The sequence below is a fragment of the Ischnura elegans genome, chromosome 2 (genome assembly GCF_921293095.1).
Source record: "Ischnura elegans chromosome 2, ioIscEleg1.1, whole genome shotgun sequence".
In the NCBI taxonomy this organism is placed as follows: Eukaryota; Metazoa; Arthropoda; class Insecta; order Odonata; family Coenagrionidae; genus Ischnura; species Ischnura elegans.
In genome coordinates, this window is record NC_060247.1 from 36,560,951 (window position 1) to 36,584,459 (window position 23,509).

At 40.1% G+C, this 23,509-nt stretch overlaps 1 protein-coding gene across 2 annotated transcripts in view; it reads left to right on the forward strand.

The window, feature by feature from the left end:
- The window catches only part of LOC124153610 (T-cell leukemia homeobox protein 3), a 147,241-nt gene extending 126,213 nt beyond the window's left edge, over positions 1 to 21,028 (forward strand). For both annotated transcript variants that reach the window (XM_046526892.1, XM_046526893.1), the window contains exon 3: positions 18,755 to 21,028. In XM_046526892.1, the coding sequence (XP_046382848.1) occupies positions 18,755 to 19,181 (427 nt within the window). In that variant the 3' untranslated portion in view covers positions 19,182 to 21,028. The remainder of the gene's footprint in view (positions 1 to 18,754) is intronic.
- The last annotated feature ends 2,481 nt before the right edge of the window (positions 21,029 to 23,509 follow it).

Here is a 23,509-nt window from a genome sequence, read left to right on the forward strand (position 1 = left end):
GACTATAATTAACTTAAATATCCCCATTTCCGCGCTCAAAACACATTATTGAATATAATATCAGTGGATATCCGTGATAAACGGTGCTTATTTCCTCCATGCTTGTCTGCTGGAATATACTAATTGTGAGATATTCGATTGAATGGCGTAACCGGAGTGTGATTGCTTTATTAATGTAAATAAAATCATTCAGTATTTTTGTTAAATTTTGTTTGGTAAATTTTTGTTTCTCGTCTTTTTTTCTGTGTTGTTAATAAATTTCTCGTATATAGATATAGTAATGTCGTAGAAAAAAGTTGAAGGATAAGGATTTGATTGGATTTGTAGAATTGACTCACGTCAGGCTTTTCTAAACCATTCATTAATTTCTTGGCGAAGCATTTCGAAATATGGGAAAATAGCGAAATATTAAAATTCATCGCGGTTGATAACTATAACTCATTGCTAGACTGTATTAAAATATTTTCTTCAATCTTAGGTCTATATTGTCTTTTTTATTGCCTGATTAGCCCACTAATGTAGATAATATAACTGATGAAAACAGTCTTTGGAAACAGGCTTCCTTTTGCGGCTCAGTAGGCACCAAATTCATTGGCGATGTTGCAATCCGTTGGCACAACAGCCTCCGTTCAAAAAGACGACAAGTACTCAGGACCCACCATTGCCATTCCCATTTTGTCGGTACTCGTAAAAATAAAAGCAAACCCTCATAAACCCTCCGCTAATTTCCGACTAGTTTATTCCGACACGGCACCGTTCCTCTCCTTTCCGCTGGTACGGCGGCGCAGAAAAAAATTCAGTCTTCCCCTCAGTCCACCGCTGTTTCGTTTTACCCTTTCCACCAACCGGCCGAAAGGAGGGTCCGCCGCTCGGATAAGAGCGTTTAATCTACGCCGGAAGAGCCGAGCGTCAGTTTTAATTTGAAAAAATAAGGCGGGAGAAGGCAACGCTCTAGCTCCTCCTCCTGGAAGGAGTGGAGGGGCGTGAAAAATTTAAGCCCATTAAGAAAACTAGCAATTTTCTCATCTCGCGAAAATTTGTTTCCCCTCTTCCTTCCTCCGCGAACAAATTAACGCCTCATTAATGCTATGGGCCGGGTTAGGAGGAGGTGGGGGATGTTTTTCGGAGTCGTATTTTTTTCTGAGGTCGACTGGGTTATCGAGGGCGATGGACGTTGGAGGTGCAGTGGGGAAGTTTAGGGAGGGGAGTGGTGCTACGCGTGGGATGGGAGAATAAGGGGTTGGAGGTGATTAAGATCCCGCAAGATGCCCCGTGAGTTTCGCTCCTGCCTCTTGCGAGAAGACTTAATTTATGAAGCGGTTCAATTGGAGAGGTCGGCTGCAAATCTTTTTCCGGGGAAACTTTTAATTGGTTCTGGAATATCGTTTATAGTAAACTTCCCTCCTCCCCCTCCTCCTCTCTCCTCTCCGTCGCGGATACGGGGGAGAATATTCCAGATTTCTTTTTCCAAATTTACTCTTCCCCATTCCTGGTTCCGGGCAGCCACTGATTGTTGACGGACAGCTTGTTCGTTCCCTCATCCTGTATTTATTTTAGGCGTACAGATATTTTTGTCAGTTCTGCGTGTGGTTGGAATTTCATCCCTGAACCTTGATGCTCTAAAGGCTGAAAAAATATTTTCAATTTCAATTTCAACCTTGAAAAGTATTAACATTTTATCGATCTGAGTATGCTGCTATTTTTTTAGAAAATTTTGTCAAGAGGTTAAATGTATCTTGTTTTTAGCGCCGATATCAAAAGGACGATTGATCTCAGAAGCTATATATATGACTTGAATTCCCATAACACACCTGTTTTAGACCCCAAAATTTAGTGAAAGTAAGTGGAATTCCTGAATACCTGAAAGAAATTATGTGAACGTAATAATATTCCTATTTCAGTGGTTCAAATCATTCACTTCTCATACCTGAATTCCACGAGGTTGGGCTCCTCATGTGCATTTCCCCGCCGTACACGCGGAAGAATTAAAATCATCGCAATGCTTTTGTGCGTGGCTTTAGCGCAGGTCGGAGGTTCTCAACTGGTTTTGACTTCATTGGCGTTCACATCTCGGATGGACCGCTAAGTCTAACACTCAGTGTCATGAACCTCATTAGATGGCAATGGGAAATAAGTGAGTTGCAAAACATAGTGGTCTGCGCAATGACTTGGAAGAGAAAATATCCTTGGATCCATTGCCGGCACAAGAGGACTTTTACCCATTTTTATTCGACCTACTTACTTAGAATTTTCTTATTTTGTAGTGTTTACTTACATATTGCAACACCACCGAAATCAACGATATTAGGCCTAGACATCGGAGTTTTCTAACATTGATCAATTAAACGCACCCGAGCATCCATGCCCTGGTGTACGTTTCTAATGATTTATTACTGTTGAAATTGGAATATTATAAATTTCATATAATTCCTTCCAAATAGTCAGGAATCCCACTTGCTTTCACTGGAGTATTTGTGTTCCGACACTATTCCGTTAGAGTTTAATGATATTTCAAGACATGTATCCGCATCCTATCCAGGCCGAACTCGAACCCGCGACCCTTCGGTTAGGCAGGCGTGGACTTTTACTGACCACTGAGCGCGGCATGAGTTGGCATTTTCTTGGACTTAGGACTTCCTTTCGGGCAAAGGAAGGGTAGATGCGCGTTAGTGTCGCGTAGACTGTTTTTCCCCTTTCGGAACGTGGAGTTTTTATACCTCTGGAAGATAAATGTCGCACTCCGCCCTTACCTCTTGTTAAATGCTCTTATCTCCTTGTTCCCGCCTCGTTGTATGAAGTACAGTCGACTTTTCATTTAGGGCAGTCCCGTTTCTGGATGGCCACTTGCGCTTCTTCCCCGTCTCGCTGGCCAGAACCTCGATTAAAAGGCCCGAAGAGCCCCAAAGTGAGTGACTGACCCCTTTTACCCTCCCATCCAAGCCAACTGTGTCTCATATGTCTCTCCTCTCTCATCTCCACCTCCAGCCACCTTTCCTTCTCCATATGGTCGGTTAATGTCCACTGAGCTTAGAAGACCGAATTATGGAGGTGGCTTGAACGACGTGGCTGACCATCCTACGGGCCAGGATTCCAATTCAATGGAAAAAAAAATTTCAGAGCGTGCTGCTACCGACGCTCTTTACACACAAAATTCACTAAATCTTGGTTTACTTTCTGGTATTCCATTATAAGCTTTTCCTGGATATATACAATTACTTATACCACTTATTTTTTATCAGAGCACGACCCGGGTTTCAATGAATGAAACCTATTATAAATTAATCATTAGCGCCTAATTTCAATAATTAGCGCCTGAAGATGATGACAATTCATTGAAACCCGGGTCGCGCTCTGATAAAAAATAAGTGGTATAAGTAATTGTGTATATCCACAGAAAGCTCTTCACACATATCCAATCTTAGGTTCTACAGCTGTTCTTCCATCTAACCTCTCGATCTTAGATGCTGAATCGTGCGTTATAGATTTTAAGGGCATGAACGACATTGGTCGCGAGTGACCATCGTCCGAATTAAATATCGAATGATCGACAAACGGCTTCGATCGCGAGTGACTGACCACAGATCTCGATGGCGAATGATCGTCGACCTACTTCGATCGCGAGTGATCAAAAAGATTGCGTCGTTCTTGAGTGTGTTCGCGTTTGTCAATCGCCCACAAAAAGGAACTCCATCGCTCACGATCATGAGGGCGATATCGTGCGTCCGTTTACGTTCGCTTTCAACCTACCTACCTTTCTCGAGAAGAGAGAAAGAGAGAGATAACCTTCTTTCCGTGGAAAAGGCCAAACTCTCTTCGGTCCGTCCGAGGCGCGTCTCGCCCTACCCCACGCAGACACTCCCTTCATTTAACCCTCTGCATCCCTCCCCCCCCCCACACCGCCTCCTTGTTGCAAGCAGCCGCGGTGCCGACGCCGCCGCCAGACGCCACAAGAACAATTACGGTAATGGCTGCGCTCGAATCTTAAGACCATAAAGAGGGTCAACCTACACATTTGCTCCCCCCCCCCCCCCCCAACGCTCTATTTCCCCTTTCAAGCCAACTGCAACCTCACGCACACTCGCCAGCCGTTCAAAGCCGAAACCCACCCCTCCCTCCTCCCCCCTCTCTCCTCCTGGGCATCTATCTCCCCACCCTCCCTTCAATTTGCACGCGCAGGGGATGATCTCTAGGCTGAAGTAGAGTGACTCACCATCTGGAGTAGTTCGGTTCGAGTACCGAAGGAAATATGGGTCCCAATGGACCCCCTGCTCTGGTGATGAATGTATTCCGGTGTGATTCTTTGTCGGATGCCACTTCTAACCCTTGACCAACTTCCATTTCAATTCTGCTGTATCTTGCAACTATAAGAACTAATATTAAAATTATAATAGAGTTTCTACTTTTTTACATAATTTTTGCGCAACATTATGATTCCTTATTGGGTATTTTGGTTTGGTATTGAATGAGTATTAGCTTCAATCTTAACTGTTGTTGATATATTTCTTTGAGAATGTCCACTTTAATACATCATTATCTGTTGATTCTTTGCGTTTTTTGTGAGAATTGTATTAATAACCTGCTTCATATAAAAGCTGGATTGTGGAATTATTGAATTCAATTGCATAGTTTTTTCTAATCAAATAAAACACTTATACTTTATAGCCATTTATCATCATCAGAAATGAAGACAATGGCTGTTTTTTTGTTGATTAATAGTTTCTTAGTGTTTACTGTTGGTGTTTCACCTACTAACTGTTTTACCTTTTCCCTGATTCCATCGAGGCAATTTTTTGTTATCCTGTCTTCACTGATCGCCTCCAAGTGTTAATGACTATATCTGGCCTTTCCCTCCGGAGGCTGTAGCTAGAACCCAAGAGTAATTATTCTTGAGAAATCAAAAATCAATGCACCAGTGGGACCGGAAAAAGGATGAAACATTCACTGCAGTCAACATCCTGTCGTCTGCTTGCACGCTATTAGCAAACTGCATATATTTCTATTGTAATTAAAGGATAGGCCATCAGTCAATGCAGTCTCAGCCCTGAGCTATAATAAGGAAATAATTTTGGATTCGGGTTGTCACACCTGCTCTGTCTTAATTTGGAGTCCACGAGGAATGGAGGTGTGGTGAATACTACGTGATTTGTGGAGTAGGTATAACGAATTCTAGCCAATTCACATTCTTCGTTCCTTCCCGCCGATCCGTTTTAACTCGCGTCCCTCGCGTTTTACAAGAGCACTGGCGTTTCACGCTTTCCTCCGGATCGATATCCTTATTCTCTCCTCTCACGAGGAAGCAGGTGGAATGGGAGTCTCGAGAGTTTACCGTTCGGGTTGGAGGGACAACTTCGAAAGGACTTCAGGGTGGTAGGCATCTGATTAAATCAAAGCGCATGAGTTTTAAGTATCAATTTTGAGGTGATTATAACCACCTTATTTGCATAACATCAAAAAATAATTAGTAAAAAACTATGAAGTATTACTCAAGGAGTTCCTACGAAAAGGCATCTCTTAGACGTGTGGCTTGGACATATGGGCGATAGGGGAGATATAGGAAGAATTTGGTATTTTTTGGTATGGTAGGGTATTTTTTTGTTTTAATGAGTTTCCAAGCATTATTACGACAAATTAATCCCCCTTCTTCCGAAATGCATTTCTAAACATAAGACACTCAAGTTTACTCGTTGATGATGACAAGGGCTGCGTTAGAAACAGTTTAATGTAAACTGTGTGAATTTTGGCCTTAAATCTGAGCGTAATTTTAATTGTAAACTTTTTTTAGCGCTCCACGTTTTCATAACGCATTGGCCCCAGTGATGCGTTGTAGAGTTTTCGTCTGACAGCCGAAAGGTCGCGGATTCGAATCCCGCCTCTATGGTTTTTACCACCACCTAGAAAATGAATATGTGTGCTTTTCTCGACTTGAGTTTATGCAAGAGCGAACGCGATAGCGCTCTTTATTATAATTACGGCATTGTAATTATAAAGAAGACTAATAAATAGGAGTGATATTATAAATTAGGTGATAGAAATTAAAAGTTTTAAGAGTAAGTATTCTCTGATGCAAAGTTTAAGCAATCCGCCTCCATGAGCATTCATACGCTGTGTTAGCCATGTAATTGTTTTAATGCCACCGACTGTACGTAATTCTTGCTATATCATCATGAGGTATGACATAAACTCGGACAGGGAATGTTTTCACACATATCCGTCACTTAAAATGCGTTCCTTTTCCTCTCACGTGGTCCATCGGTGATTTCTTTATACTTTTCGTTCACGGCACTCTTTTTCATGCACGAAATTCGTCGGATCTTCATCTTCCCTGACCTCAGGCCAAAGCCCGCTGAGCACCCTTCCCTCTGCCCTTTAAAGACTCCGATATCTCCCCACCGAAACGCCATCCTCCATCCTCGCCCTTTTATTGCCTTGAAACTCACAGTTCGAAGTCACCTCAACGGCTTATCTCTTGTTCCATTCTACCTGCGAGGCACTTAGATGTTGGAGTGCATATCTCCTCTTTCCATTTGTCGGGCTCCGTTAAAAGAATGCTTTTTTTTGTCTACAGTCGAAGCATTTATGTTTTATTGGGATGTTTCTGGGTCCTTAGCGTTTACTTTTTTTCAGACTTCGCTCGGTTAGCTATAATCCGTCGCACATTTTTTTCCTTTATCAATTTAATTTATTCCCTTGTCGCTCTTGAGTTGGTTATCGTTTCGAAGCCAGTAAGAGAACTGCCGGAGAGGTGCAATCAAAGTCAAGAGTTTCCGTGAACTTAAAAGTGAGCAATGTTGCCTTTTATGTACATTTCCTTGTAAACGATTTTCTCATACGAGCTTCGAGTGTGTGCTCAGTGGTCCAAAGCAATGGAATTTCCTACCTGAAAGTGATATGAGTTACGCATTGTCACAGTTATCATTCATTGCTTAGTTGTCTCAGTAAGTGAATATAATCCTTCATGTTATCTTCAGAATACTTCAAACTAGCCGTTTTGTGACTTAAAATTAAGTTATCCCGTATCCATAGCCTCTTTAAATACAAAACACGGCAGTAAAATCATTAAACACGAGTAATAAGCAGTCTGACTGCCGCAGATGCGTCTTACTTACTAACTTATTTACTTAGTAAAGTAGTTTTCTCAATCACTCGATGCTATTTTATGACTTACTGCTCAGTATGTTTGTTGTGTTCTGTGTAGTGCACACCAAATTGGAGTTTTTAGTGAACATATCTCAATTATGTTTACAAAGGCAATAGTTATTTTGATAGTTTGTTTTGGTGAAATCATAATTAATCAATGATATGCCATTAAACATGCATAGAAATTTGTAAGTATTAATCATGTTATAAATAGTCTGCCGTGGGTAGTCTTTACCGATAAATGGCCATTAAAAGATTAGCTAATGCACATCAAGAACCTCATTTATTATAGCACAATTACGCTTTCAGTGTGCATTCATTCTGACGCAAGAAACTGTTATATCTGTCAATCAAAACATTTGGCATCCTTGGATTCCGTCTCTTAATTCGGCCCGGGAAACGAGGCTCACGAAAAGACAGTCAAGAATACGCAATCTGGTTCACTCTTTATTTTTTTTCTTTAAAAAGGGAAACATTCAAATGGAATGAGATAAAAGCATTCATGCTTGAGCTAATCGTAAATTTGCTACCGCTTATGCTTCGATATAAGTGCCTTTTTATTTTAATGTCACGGCCTTTTAAAACTACTCTCACGAGAGGTTCTTACATTGGCCTGTGTGTATAATTTATATCCACGCATAACTCGACATGTAAATGTTTTACTTCTCTCTCTTTGACTGGACTGGTCTCGATGCTCCTTATCAAAAATGGCAGCTCTTTCCACTCGCATGAAAGCCCATTCGATGAAAAAGGCCTTCCATTTACTTTCCCGCTTTCCGCTTTCTTTTTTTATACTTATTTTCGAGTATCCAGGCTACAAACCAGCTCCAACATCCAGCTCTTTGGCCCTCGCTTTGCAGACGGAAAAAAAATCACCGTCCTATCTCCTTCTATTTGTTTATCGAAGGCAAGTGTCACCATGTATCGCCGTCATTTGTATGCAAATGAACCCACGAGATTAGCCATTGAGTGAAATCGAAAAGTTTATTAAAGCCGTTAGATAGCTATGCGGTGGACATCTTTTATTTTTCGTTTCTTTTATTTCCGAAGGCTTCGATTTCTCTCCCCTCTCTCTCTCTCTCTATCTTAAACCTTTATGTGTGTGGCTTGGCTTATCTGCGCGAGGCCTTTAAGAGAGTTGATGTCTCTCAACTGACGAGCGTAGAAATCTCCTGGCGTCGCGTCGGCGAGTGAGCGGCCGGGCCTAGGGGGCGCCATAGTCACTCGGACGACGTGCCTGATTCCCTCCCACCCCCAGAATCGAACCCCTCACCCCACAAGCCCATTCTACGTTCCTTATATCCCCCCCTCTTACTCCGTCAACCTCTCCCACTCCTTCTCGACATGCGTCCAGGCACTTCAGTGACTATGTCGTGGGTCTATTTAAGGTCTCGAGGGGCCGTTTGCTGTAGTATCGCGACTCGGGCAGCTTGATAACGGATTTATGGTAAAAGGAGGCAGGTTAAGTAGGGAAGTTTTTAGAGAAGTGTTTACAAATAAAGTGTTCGGACTCATAAAAACGCAAGAAATATGCTCGATGAAGGAGACGGGCCGAGATGCTTTCGTCATGAGCGTTTTAACATTCGAGGTCAACTAGTTTACGACGCAGTACTTTCGCTTTTATAAACTCGGCAATCGTTTGATAGAGGCAACTTTTAATGCTTTAGACGGATAAGGTTTCAGCCAAGTTTTTTGCATCTAATGAGCCATCAAAATGGGCATAAATGGAAATTTATTTGTGAACTTTGATTCTCTACTTACTACCCTTTAATTATGGCTTACATTCACCGTAAAATCTGGGTTTTATAATTATGAATGAGGTGTAACCAGTAATAGGAGTAAAAGTAATTGAAAGAGCACTTAAGGGAAATGAAATCAATGACTTTGCTGACTATACCAGCTGTTATTATGGGAGGCGTATTAAGCTTGGCATAGTTTCATTTATGGCTAATGTTAGCAACTACTTAACTCTCTTTGCTGTGTTGCATTCCTTGCCTTCCTTTTCTTCTTAGTGTGTAATGGCTGCTTTCACTTATAGTGTGTAATAACTGCTTTCACTAATATCAGTAGTTATCCCAAAAATTTTGTAACCATTTGAATTAGTGTTAAACCGATAAAGTATCTCTCAGTAATGCCGCAAAAAAGGCATATCTCTTATGCTTGGTTTCCATGTTTGTTTAAACCTCTAGTCTTGAGAGCAAGAAAATGAGCATTCAACAGACTGTGAAGTTTTGGGCTGATAAGTCTTAATTTTGGTCTGTACATATTTCGAAGTCCGTTGGCCTCAATTTATATATCTAGCACAGACGCAACCTTGAGTCAAAATTTCTCTGAACGTTCTTAATTCGTCCCTAAAAATAGCTTATTTGGAGAAAAACGGCCTAAGAACGTAAAATTTGATTCATTTTTTGTACCACCGTGCCTAATGGCGTCTTTAGAATATCTCGGTGTTCAACATAACCTTTAATTCGCTTAGAGGATGAGGAAAACATTTATTCAGATTGAATATTCCTTGTGTTACATTTAGACGCATCCTTTCAAGTGTCGGTCTTTTCGTTTGCCCTTTGAAAGCAATATTTCTTCCTAAACGAGGAATGCGCCACTACCGGTTCAGCCTGCTTCCTCGGCGATTTGGAAGACCCTCTCGAGAGAAACATGATATACCCATTACGCCGTATCTGTGACGTAATTAAATGCCCTCTTCCCCCTCCCCCTCTTGGCCACCCCGAGGTGGTCCTTATGTCCTACCCTCCTGGTCCCTGAAATAGATTGCAAGATGACGCATTTGTAAGTTACATTTCAAAGTGAGGATACATTTTGTTTGTGTAAAGATTTAATTTTCAATTTTAAGTTTCGGGTCCAATCAATACCTGAGTGATGATATTTTATTTCATAATTTATTTATTTCTGCACCACCGAAAACAGCACCATTGGCATTTTAGATCGTATTTTTTACCTTAAAAACTAAACGTACACGAACATCCATGCCCTGGATAGGGGCAACCTACCCAGGTGGGGCTCGAACCCGCGACCTCTTGTGAAGCAGGCAAGGACTTTACACCGCCGCCATCGAGGCTGGTGATGGACTTATTCCGGAATTCATCGCTGATTTTATAGTCCTCTTTTCGCCTATCTTTGAATATAATTCATTATGAATAAAATTAATTTACAATAACTAGTTCTAGAATATTGTTCATTCTTAAACTTTCATTTTTTATCGGTTTTAAATGTTTGTAGGTTTTTGTAATCGCTGTATTTGCTTTTCCTTAGCTCCTTGACAAGGTGGAGAATACTGTATGCGTATTTCAGGAGATATTTTGTAAATGATATCATATTTTCAGAATTCGTTGTTTTAGCTATGAATGAGACGCATAAGCACAGAAATAGGGGAGTCATAAAATAAATTAAAAACACTTTGTTCTATTCCACACTTTATTTTAAATAGTACGACCCGGGTTTCTGCATATCATGCTATCATCAGGCCATGCTATCCCCATGATGATAGCATGATATGCAGAAACCCGGGTCGTACTATTTAAAATAAAGTGTGGAATAGAACAAAGTATTTTTATTTTATTTTATGACGATGCAGTTCCACAAAGTAATGCCGGAAACCGTGTCTTAAATGAAATAGGGGAGTTTCAAAATCATTAGCTCAATAGTATTATGAGAAGCGCAGGTTTTCATATATTCTTATATCGAAGAGACACGTTCATGTCGAGAAATGAGGCGAATTCGACCAGGTAACTTTTGGCTATATTTACAAATTTTCATTTCCATTCATCTGTCCTAAAACGCACGGTGAATAATTACTGCTATTTCGAACCCAAGATTGTTGTTGCCTATAAAATAATCAGCTGCTTTTCGATCTCCATCTTCTGACGGAGGATAATTTTGCGAGCAGTATAATTTTGTACTGTTAAAAAGATGGGAAAATAATTACACTGTTATTCATATTTTTTGTTCGGTTCTCTTTTTTCCAAAAACTGTCTCTCATTCTGTGGTATTTGTTATCTATCTTTGTTCTGCTGATATGAGAACCGGACTCAAGCAATTGCAATTTCTGTTCAAGCTCAACTCGAGAGTTAGTATCTAACCCAGTGCTTACGATTAATGAGCTTGTAAGATTTCTTCATCGCAATTACTCCGTCTGTATATTAAGCGCCTGAGAAATTAATTCTCTCTTGACAGGAGTTGCTAAAGCCTTTAATCACTACTGAGGTAGCTGCTTCGGCGATAACATTACATTTTTAATTCATTACACAGGAGTCTGGAAACAGATCATGCCGTCGATATGAGGGAATGTTTTCTCGCCTCGTGTACTTGAGCATTTAGCACATCAGTTTCACTTCGTCATGCATGATACATAGCATGTTTTCCGCTTTGTATAATTGCTTTTCAGATCTTATTTCAAAAGCCGTGAATCTTTGCATGCAACATAGAACACATTAAAATAACGATACAAGTTTGTGGATTTCACTGCGAGCATGCGTTCCAAAGAAATACAAGAAATGTAAAACCGCGCTCATCCCTTGTGATGTCCTTTTTTAATAATGTGATAAGCTCTCGGTGTTTCAAATCCCTTAATGCCATCCTTAACGATGAATTCCTTGCTGTGCCATCAAAGATCTTAAGCCGACGGTTCCATCGTTAGTCCATTAATTCTTGCGCGCGCATTCCGTCGTCGCATCCGTGGGCTCGGGGAATATATCCGACCCGCCTGCTTTCCGACTAATTTCTCGTAATCCCGACCGTAAATTCTCTCAAATGAATCACCTGTTATGGCTGGCGAAGAGGACGGCGGGGAGGGAGGATGAGTGTGTTCGGTTTGGAGCTTATCTCATTCGAAGCGTTATCTCGTCCTCAGCGGTCCACTGATATTGGGAGACCCCTCTCTTCACTCGTTCCGCGCGGTGTCGGGAGTCGAAATCCAATCTATTCCATTTCCTTTAATCTCCAATTAACTCTCGGGGACGGTAGTGGCAAAAGGATGGAGTGGGGATCACCGCACTATCTTCCCCAGGGCGGAACTCCTGCTCGCTGTGGTGGCGGCTTGCATTAGCAATATCCACGGCAGTGTGGAAGCGTGTGAGTGTGTTGCTCGGTCCGTATTGGGGTGAGTGAGCGCACGGTGTGGCTTCATGTGGCAAGCTGATTTTACCTCCAAACCCATACTCCCCCCCCGCTTACAAAGTCGAGGATGTCAAGGTTGCAAATTCCTAAGCGTATGAGTTTATAAGCGTGTGCTCTTATTGATCGAAAAGAGCAAATTACTTCCACACGAAAACAGTGCGATTTACTTTCATCTGGCGTTCAAGTCATGCATGACTTAGTAATTTTATGGATTCGCAAGTAGTCACTCGTTCACAGTGTCCGGCGATATCTGGTGGATATTATTAATCTTTTCTTCTGAAGTATTTTTTATAGTGAGCACAACAGAGTACACAGCAGAGTACAGAGTACACAGATACACAACATACACCATATAAAACATAGCCACTCGTTATTCCAATTACCCTTTCATGGGCAGATGCTCCCCATCATAGTGGGTATTTTGAATCTGCGTGTTTAATTCATTTTATCAGTTTTGCTTCCAGTAGGGAGTATTAATGAGAAATTTTCAGATATATTCGCAACATTGCCATATTCGTTAAGGTTTCTCTGCTGTAAGAGAGAAGCGATTTACAACTTCACATGTTTTTATTTCATTATCACAGCGTAATTGTCTTTACATTATAGTTATGCACCAACATCATGTTTCTCTTCAGCGGCGTTTTCATGTCGATAGTTATATATTCGTTTTCGATGTTTTAGCTAATAATTTAGAAAAAATTGTACGTGATTTAATTTCTCGAGGCGCTGTGAATGTTTATTTCATACTTGGTATACCGAATGACATCTAAAATCGCTAACTCTGTTGTACTCACTATAAAAATACTTCAGAAGAAATGATTATTAATTATCTCTCTGAGATTAAGTCCAAAAGCGGAACAATCAAAATTATTTTTATAAATTCTTCTTTTATTTCCATGAATGTCCAGAATATGAGGAGCCAATGCTCATTATTGATTTTATTATTTACAATTTAAATGCAAGAAATATTTAATTTTGAATGCAATATTGTTCTTTGCGAATCAATTTTTATAAGTTTATTGTCAGTATTAATGAAGTTATGTGAAATATGTTCACCATTTCCAATTTTGCAGAAAGATCAAACATATTTTCAGCCATGGTGTTCCCGTTCTTCAAGTCAATCCCTACATTCTTTTCAAACTTTCGTTTTCTTTCTAGAGTCAAATTTGAGTTGATTCAATCGTCTTATCAAAGCAATTTATTTGTGATATCTTAAAAAAATATGCATATATATATTTATGTGAATTAAAGGTGATAAAATTTACCATCAGGTTTTGCGCTGAGCTAAAAAACACTATAGAGAAGTGAGAAGATTTTCATTCCTGGAAATAGGCAATGATTTGGTAGCATTATTACTTTTGTCTCATCTGCGATAAGTAGGTATCGATTGGATCATTAGGAACTATATATATTCTTTTATAACTGATCCAAATTAAGCGTGAAGAAAATTATGAAAATATTATTACCTAAAATTTATTCCAACAACCCACTCTTACTGATTCACCGTGGCCTATTCACAATCGGAAACGATTCATCTATATAAATGCCCTGCCAAAACCGACAAGTCATTGAATGCTCAATATGCGCCGTAAATATCGGAATTCATATTGACCTATCGCGGTAGCCCACCAATAAATCCGACAAATATTATGTTAATTCTTGTACTCTTCATTGTAGGCATTAAAAATAATTCTCCAGCTCTTTAGGTCTTTGCTTCAGGGTCGGAATATTTTTAATAGTAATGCGACTGGAACTTTCTACTTGTTGATAAATTCCCAGTATTCCTTAGCAATCGCACACTGTCCTCATAACGAATAAAGTCATATTTAAGGTCGTGCATAACCCTCTGATGATAATTCGTCTATGTTAGGGTAGAATTATAATTGGGCAGGAGGGACAGATACATGCTGATTTATGCATGAATCTATTTTGATAATGTTACTGAGAGTAAGGTACTCCAACTCGGTATATCTCGTTCTTTTGGAATTCCTCCGTTTCTATACTTGGCTTTATTCATTGGCGGTAAATCACAAAGTGCGTTAATGGATTTTGTTATCCTCAAGAGAAAAATACTTTCATATTATTACGCTTATTTATAGCAGTTTCAACGTGCTTCTATTTCGTTGTGAACTCATGCAAGCATGTATGCATGGACTTTGGTACTACGCTAAGACTAAATTCTTTAGATTAGTGTTCGTACTTTTTCGTTCAAAGACTGATTTTTATTTGTGTGCTAATCATATGCGTACATGAATTAATTTTGCTATCGCTCTTGAGAGTAAAATATCGTAGCTTGGCACACAATTTAAACTAATTTGTGGGAGTCGAAATACCCAGTTTTCATCGCAACTTCCACAGTATGTATCGTACTTTTTTGTTCTAGTACCGAATTTTTCTTTGAGTCTCATAATCATACATGTGTGAATTTGGCAACGCATTTGGGAGGACGATGCTGTAGGTTGGCATAACCTGCTTGTCTGTATGTAGGGTAGCGGTATTTATTCCTTGTTGTATGTTCCGCAGTATCTGCATGTGGAGCCCGATTATCACTCAGGCACACCGCCATCGTGTAGAATCACCCGTCGCCCCCACCACGTCATCGTAATCATCCCCTTCCCCCACTCGCATGATCCAATCCTCCCCCTTCCCTACTCTGAAGCCGTCTCCCTCCTGTGCCATCACACCCGCCTCAGTTATCGAGTCACGTGACCTCCCTCCCCCCCAGTATCCCGCCCCACCTCGTCGCGCACGGGGCACCCCTGCCTAATTGAATTCCCTGAATAATGGACGCCTCGGCGTGAGCGTGCGTTGCACGGGCGTGCGTCCGCTTGCTCGCTCAAGCCCGCGCGTGATGCTCGCGGCCGCGCGCGGTTTGCTGCTCTCTCGTTGCCTGCGCGCTCCACGCGTGGACCCGCTGTGAAACACTGTCGCCTCGTTCACGAGCGATCAGTGCCAAAGGAGAGCGTTTTTTTTTTTAACGTTACTTTCTCATCAGTCAAACCACCATTATTTGATACAGTAGAAGATTCTCCAGTCGACCGCTAAATGTGTTGTCATAAGTAGGAAATGGATTATGTGTCATATACAGCGTAGGTAAATGACGCGTAGTGCATGTTAATGGAAGTAAATTTTAATGTTGTGGTGTACGTTGGTGATTGTTACTCCCATGCCAAACCCCTCTTGTAGGTGGCTTGCAGGTTAATATGAAGATTATTTCTCTAATAGTTGTATCATTCGCCACTCGTGTCGCCCATGGGATATCGGTCTGAATTTCACGGTTATGACGCTGTAATTAGGACAGTTAACCGGAATATAAATTCATAATTATATTAACCAGAGATTTCACCACTTGTCAACGTTATCCTTGGTGACTGCGAATACCCTATTGCAAATACTGAGGAGAAATGGAACGAGGTGCACCTGTCACCGTGCTGAGGATATTTATGAAAAGTGATTAAAATGCGAACCAAGTGGCGACATAAATTAAGCTTGGGCCCTTATGAGGCCTCGTCTATGTAGCCTCCTTGATTCAAATTTACTTTCATCTGTAATTTCATAGGACAACGAAGTGATGGAACTGCAATCTTTCAAAGCCTAAGAATTTAGCTGGTATCTCCTCAATAGTAGGGGATAAACAATAAGGCATTTATGTTGTGTTCTGAAGAGTGAAAAAGGCATATTTCTTATGGGCATTGGCGGAAAATGCAGCAAATATTTTCTTCCTCGAATAACCTATTCAACAAAAAGTATCGAAAATCATTTGTATTTGGAGTTATATAGTGGTCTTCAATTAATCGTCTATAAACATTCAACTGAATTGGATCTTGTTCTATAAACGGTCTCTGCTTATCGCCGACATTCATTTTAATTTGATTGCCAGCCGTCCAATCGGTAAACACTGCCCTAGTCTGGGGGGAAATGCTAATGTTTCATGTCTACGCCAGTATCTCTGATGATCTTTCCTTTGATTTCCAACTTAAGATACAATTTCTGGTTCTCCTTTGAACCTTGCTCATTCCAGATGACTAAAATTGCTTTGTGGCGTAATACTGTTCTTTTTATTGAGTTTTTCTTCAGATAAAACTGTAAGTAGGATATTTTGCTAGAAATTCATATTCAGGTGCGAACCATTTGTTATCAGTAGGAAGTTCGCTTTGGCATGCTGTGATTGAAATACGATGTAGAAACGTTTTTAATTACTCTAGTTTTCTTTGACGGCTTCCATTGGCCTGCATGGCCATAAGAGTGAATATAAATTTTTTTCAGCTAAGAAAAATAGAAAAATTCCAGTCAATTAATTTGATGAGAATAATAAAAGGTTTTTCATGTAAAATCGATTTAGTTCATCAGACAATAATTACTCTACCATCTACACTAATGATATTGCATTTTGGGGTTAATTTAGGTTTGAAATTAAAATTTTCCATGCACATAATTTTGTTAAGCTGTCAGCGATCGTTTGTGGGCATTTTACAGCCAGCTCAAAGAGTTTGTTATAACAGGAACATTTTATGGGCAATTAATATTTAGAGCAGTATGCAGAGAACGAATAATATTAATGCTATCAGAAAGCTAAATGGTGAAGTAGTAAATCACATCAATGAAACATAAAAGTCTTTAATTACTCCGAGTTAATGGCCCCTGAAAATATTCCTATGAATGGTACGCTGTGAAAAGACTATAATACCCCCCTATCGATTTAGAATTTCCAGTGAAATATTTTTCTGCGATCCCGTAATATTTTTCATTGCAGTCGTCACTATTTACATCTTTTTTAATCAAACTTTTATCGGTTTCAATTTTCCGGAGAACGAAGGTGTGAGAGAGAATGACATACAGCAAACAGAAATGATTCAATTAATTCAAATTGAATATTTTATTGCACGCGTTTTTCATCCAATTGCATTCTCCGACCACGTTAAAGGGATATTGTTTCCTTTTTTTGGCACTTGGCCTCACGAAATAATGCCCGCCCCTCCCGTTAATTTCCGTTAATTTTTAAAACTATCCAAAATGAAATAAAATTCACGAACGTATTGCTTTGTTTTAATGAATATCACCAAGCCATGGCAACGAATTAAAAAAAATAGTATCTCGGTACTTCCGCGTGGATTTTCTGTGGAAATTATACGACAATGCAATATACATGTCTTTTATTCATAGTATGGTGGTTTTATACTTTACGAGGCTGTTTTTATTATTACTTCTCCAAGCCCAGCGTTGGAATCAAATTATCTTATTAGTGTATGTCACCATAGTTAATAACTAATAGCAACTTTATTTACTAAATTTTATTTTCTCAAAAGCCTTATTTTCGTCTGTTTTTACAATGGTATATTGCATTATTAAATTACCCTTTCTTATATTAAGTTAGAATTCTAAATTTAAATAACCTGATTAGTTGCCTCTTTAGACTATTTTCTATACCGATGTGGACCCCGAGAGGAGCAAATATTTATGTAATGCTTACATGAACCATGATTTTAACTTTAGTGCCGTGTGCTCTACGCCGTAAGAGAAGTTTTCCTTTGAAGTAATGGTCGTAAATTTAATGCTTATATAATCTTTTACTGCAGTAAACTAAAGCATAAAAATCTTGTGCTGAGAGTTTCAGATCTCAGCTATATGTATATTACTTTCAGCGGACAAGTGTTATTATTTCATCATTTCTTCAGTGTCATTGTATCATATCCTATTCTACTTGAGTGTATTCTCAGCGCTACTCCCTAACAGGCTTCCATGGGACTTCATAACAGTGATGAAATTTCCCTCTCTAGTCTCGTATTGCATTGTTGCATATCTAGGGCCTCATTTTCCTTGCCTCTCTTTCGAACATATCCCCTTATTTCTTTCTCATAGTAGGTAATACTCCCTTCCTGAATTTAATTACGTTCTATTTCTCCATTAAATTTCCCAAATACTCTTTTCTCTGTTGCAGTACATTTCCGAAGGTGTTTAGTTTTTTTTCCTGCTACTTTTTTGCTGCGGTACCACCTCAGTTAAGCTTCTGATTCCGTATTACTTATTGTTTGTGCCCTCAAAGCACCGCTCAATTATCGCTACATTCATTCAACGTTAACTTTATTAGTCTTATATATTCCATTTATTGTGCTACCGTGGGATGTTAAAAATATTGTGTAATAACTTTACTAATACTACGTGCATGAGTAAGGATGTAGGTCCATGGTTTGACTGAAATATATAGATATTTCTTTTAGCGTGATATTTTGTGTTGCAGTGAAGCATTATGTGATTATCTTTGTATTTTTGAAACACCATTTTCGTAGTAGATACTCATCTTTCGCGGATATATCATAAAGGTATTCTCATAAAAAATTACCAGGTTCAAAATCCGATATGATGTTAAACATTCGTATTGAGCCTACCATATTTTTCTGTGCATTTTTTCAATCTGCATGGCGAGTTAATTTCACATGGATGAGTTTGAGACATTTTCTTACGCACATTCCTTCTTTTTTCACAGAAGACAGACCGCAGAGGAGAGGGAGGCCGAACGTCAGGCCGCGAACCGCCTTATGATGTCGTTGCAGGCCGAAGCTCTCTCAAAGGGCATGTATCCCGGGCCGCACCAACCAGGCGTCGGGCCGGGGGGACCAATGGGTGGACCTCCGGGAGGACCTCCAGGAGGGCCCCCGGGCTCCGACGGCAGGGATGCGGCTGCGGCGGCTGCCGCCGCAGCCCTCTGCGTCGCCAACGCCTCCCTCAACGCCCTGCAGAACCTGCAGCCGTGGGCCGGCATGCCACCGGGCTCAGCGGGAGGGCCTCCGGACCATGGCGGGCCACAGTCGGACGGGGGCCAGCCGCCCCCCAATGATCACCCGCCCCCACCGTACCTCTCCAGCCCAGCCGGGCCCCCGCCCCAACCTCCAATGGCCTCGCCGATATGCTAGGGCCATGTTCGGACGTATATAACTTAACCCTGTAACAATGCTGTCACTACGGCGAGGTTTTCGGGATTGTTTAACCGGTGACAAGTTATTGCGTGTGTCTTCAGTTTGAGCAAACGATTTAGCCTGCTGTTGTAGTCACACAGTTGTCTGTTCGACCACGGGATGGAACTAATCCATCGTGTGTCGAGACATCCTTATGTACTATATGCCTAAATCTGCCTCCGCATACAAGTGTGGAATCCCAATCTGGAAGTTGCCTGTTAATGGGGCTAGAACGATCTTGAATCTGGGATGTCTTCTTGCCCTTGACGCCAAGTTGACATGGAACGCCAAGATTTCAACGAAGGGTAGAGTCCGAAGCCGGATCAGAGGATGTTTTACCTTTGACTTCAGTCAATGGAATTACTCCAAAAAAAAGCAACGATCACTCTACTTGAAATTCAGTACGGTGTGCTTCCTGCATAAATAAAGAACTACGCATGGCAGGTATGCACCTGTCAGTCAGTATTTCACGGCGAGGAAGGGCGTACTATGTGTGTGGGGATGTGCAGAAAAAACTACTACTATTACGAGTAGCATAGTTGTATTGACGGCCATTCTCAGCGCTACTCCCTAACAGGCTTCCATGGGACTTCATAACAGTGATGAAATCATGAAAGTTCTCGTCAAGTGGACTAATCTCGTTGTGTCAAAAGTATATCTGGAGGAAGAAAACCTGCCAATGGACTACCAAAGGTTCATTTACTCACTCGAAGATTTCCTTGAGTAATCGAGCAATACTTTGCCCTCTCAACATTTTTTTCTGTACCTATAACCAAAATCACAACTCGTGGATCTCAAAGATTTTTCCCCATTCTGGAATGGACAAGAATGGAATGTGGACTTGAGAGAAAACAATGAAATTGATGAGGCAATCATTCAGATTGCAACATTTGAAAGTGCTTCGAGGAGGTTAGATGTCCGAAATTAGTTTGATAGTGAGAAAGAGGTGTATCGTAAATTCACGTCAGTACACTCTTGTGTGTCGGTAGTGAGGGCACTAAGTGGTCCTGAAGACAAAATAAAGCACCCCAATTCACGCCAGTATCTATGAGAAATCTTGAAGTGCTTTTTGCACGTTATGAAGTTCCTTTTAACTTTTTATAAATATGAAATCTTGAGGTTTAGGTCCTTTTAACGTGTGACCCATGTAATAATTTTACCAAAGCAATATATACCAGTGTATTGATATATAGTTAAAAAGACTAAGAATATGGATATTTTACGTGGACATGAAAGGTTGAACTTTCAAATGATGGAGAGAAAAGGAAATGTTAGTGGAAAAATATGTTCCAGTGAGTGAATTGAAACTAGCGATGTAGCAGTTGTCTTTTAGATGAATTGGCTACTGGCTGTTTGTTTTGATAAGTTTTGTTCCCAAGCACTGAATGTGGTGACATTTTCTCCGGAAGATTTTTTTTGCGCGTGTATGAATGATTGGGTCTTGTATTTGAGTTCAAGATGGAATGAATGATCTTCACTTTGTAAATTTTTAATGTGTGTACATACTGCGTCAGATGCGCGAATGCGCGCTAGTCTATTGGAAAAGCTGGAGTATGTTGTACATAGTAACCTGTGTAGCAATCTGGCTGGCCTTTAAAAAAAACCGAGGCAGCTGGAATGGTGTGCAATATTTACAATTCTTCGGTCGCTACTTTCGGAAAATCAAGATAATGGAAGCGACACCCTCAAAGACTAGTGGTGTTCTTTTCAGTGCCAGGTGTCCTAATGTGACACAGATGGTAGATTTGAAATTTTTGTGTCTGCACAGTGTACAGTTGATTTTCCCGTTTATCTGCAGCAAAATATAAATATTTGTGTTTAAATATTGCCTTGATTTCTTTTCTCTTTATTACCTTCCCAACTCGACTAACGCGAGTTATCTGATGCTATCATAGATGCTTGTATATACTCATCATCGCTCCTCACCTCCCACCATTTGTAGTATAAAAGGTCTATCCTGCGTCTATAACTTTGCCTTGCACTTTATATACTCACCGAAATATCAATATGATTTGTGTGATTTTGAAAAGAACGCCTTTGTCATTACCTTGCCTTTTTTCTTGCATAGCTGTCGGACAAAAATACGCGCACTGCTTATGGCATTCCCTGCAGCATTTTTTCAGAGAAACTAATCTGCTTTTAAGGCAAATGCGTGTTTTAATATTGTGTTATTTCTTTACTCCTTTGAACGTCGCATATTTTCCTTGAAATCAGAAAAAATGAATCCAGATATATATTTCGTACATGAATAAATTTATTGTGCTACTTGATTGATGAGTAGAGTTGTTCTTAAACAGAGATTGCCCTATTCATTTTAATTTATGAATACTGTGGAATACAAATTTAACAGTGCCATTGAAACTTATGGATCTGTCAATGTTGCAAAACTACTGGGGAAACTAAAAATATGATTGATAGCTTTAATATATTTATTTTTTGACAAAACCTCATTATTCTCATGAAAGGCCTTACCTACTTCGAAATGGATATAGGCATGATTGTATCAGTATATATTCAAAATATTTTGTTGTTTTCCTTTGCGATCAAAGGAAAACTCCTCTAATTGAAATACTTGTAGTTCAACTTCCACTTGATTTTTATTTTCTTTTGTCTGGCTTTTTCCCAAGACAGTGGAATAATTACGTTTCTCTTGAAGTCATTTGGGTCTTTCTAACTTTCTCAACTGAATTAAATTCCACATCTTCATACAGGGTTTATCTATAACAAATAACGGTAACGAATTTAGTTACTGAGATTCCAAACATTGATCAATGAAACGGTCCATTCTGCGGGTTAAATTTTCTCAAAAAAATGCCATTGCTGCATAATCTCGATGACCACTCTTTTTCTTTTTTATAAGGTGAATAAAAATAGCTGAACGTGCACTTATAATTGATAAGTTGTAAACGCGAAAAGGTTAACCCTGCGCGCAGGTACGAATTGCAGCAGAATATATGGCTCCAAATAATCTGTAATACGCTAATCAGCAACCCTTCTTCGGACGAATGTTTTTACGGCCTTCAGTCTCCCAAGCCCTAGCGAGCAGAGAGCCTTGAAGGGGAAAAACGATGGAAATTAGTAAGTATTTTTTCCCTCAAATGCCCGTCTGGACAACCACGGTGCCCTAAAAGCACTGGTCATTTAACCCACAAGCACTGGTGCATCAGCTCGAAACTGCAGTGGAACTGACCCTTTGACTGGGTAATTTAGCATTTTTGCTGGCCCCGCCGTGTGCTTAGGGCCTGGAGAAAATAAGTGGAGAAGAAGGAGGAGTGAGTTGGTTAGAGGGAAGGACGAAGAGTAGACTAGCCCGAGGCAGAGGCAGGCGATGGACTGCAAGGTAGTCAGTCGCTTTATAAGTGCCTTCCCGGAAAATAAAAGGAGAAAAACTAGATGTAGAATGAAAGGACTTACGCTGGCCCGCAATCATGTCAGTTTGATCGTTCGAGAAAGAGTGCAAGAGTAACTTACTTTTGCCGTTAAACTGAGGAGATGAAATGATCTGGATCGCACCAATCCACTGAAGTAATTTGTTACTGTCTCTGTTGCTGTGCCAAATGAATGACCTCTCCGCGGTATCATATTGCTCGTTATGGATCGCATTTAAGTATTTGCACTACAACCGAACAATTTTTTCTTTTCTTCTTGCTCAGCCATGACCTTTTTCTTTCAATAATAATGTGTAAAGAACACTTGAAGTAATAGTTTTCCATAGAGAAAAAAACGTGCTTTTTGGTTGTTGTGCATTTTAAACAACCGTACTGTACTGACGAGAGTTAGAATAGTGTATGGTGACAACTTATGACCGGTAATGACAATATGCAAAAATTAAAGTCAGCAAAATAATTCCTGTTCTAATTTTCTCAGACGTGGTGGAGTGCTCCAATAACTTCGAGAATTCAAGGTACATTTAGATTCTTCGTATAAAATGACCTCTACAGAACGGAATATCAACGACATGATGATAATGAAAACTTAATTATGGATTAAGGAGTTATTCTTTCAAAAGAATAATAATTAATTATTTATTAAATGGTACTTATAATATTTCCATTTCTATGGCAGTGTATAGTACAGGCATGGAAGAGAATTAATTGAATGCCGAGAATTTAGCGAACGCGATCGACAAATTAAGGCTAGGACCGCCCTCCTTCGACCACCCGAAATTTTCCGTATAGATATTATAGTTAATTTTGTAACATTTAGACAAATCGATAAATTCGCCTAGAATTCTATCCAGAACCCTTGGTCGGAACAATTTGCTGGGCCGCCATTCACATATATAA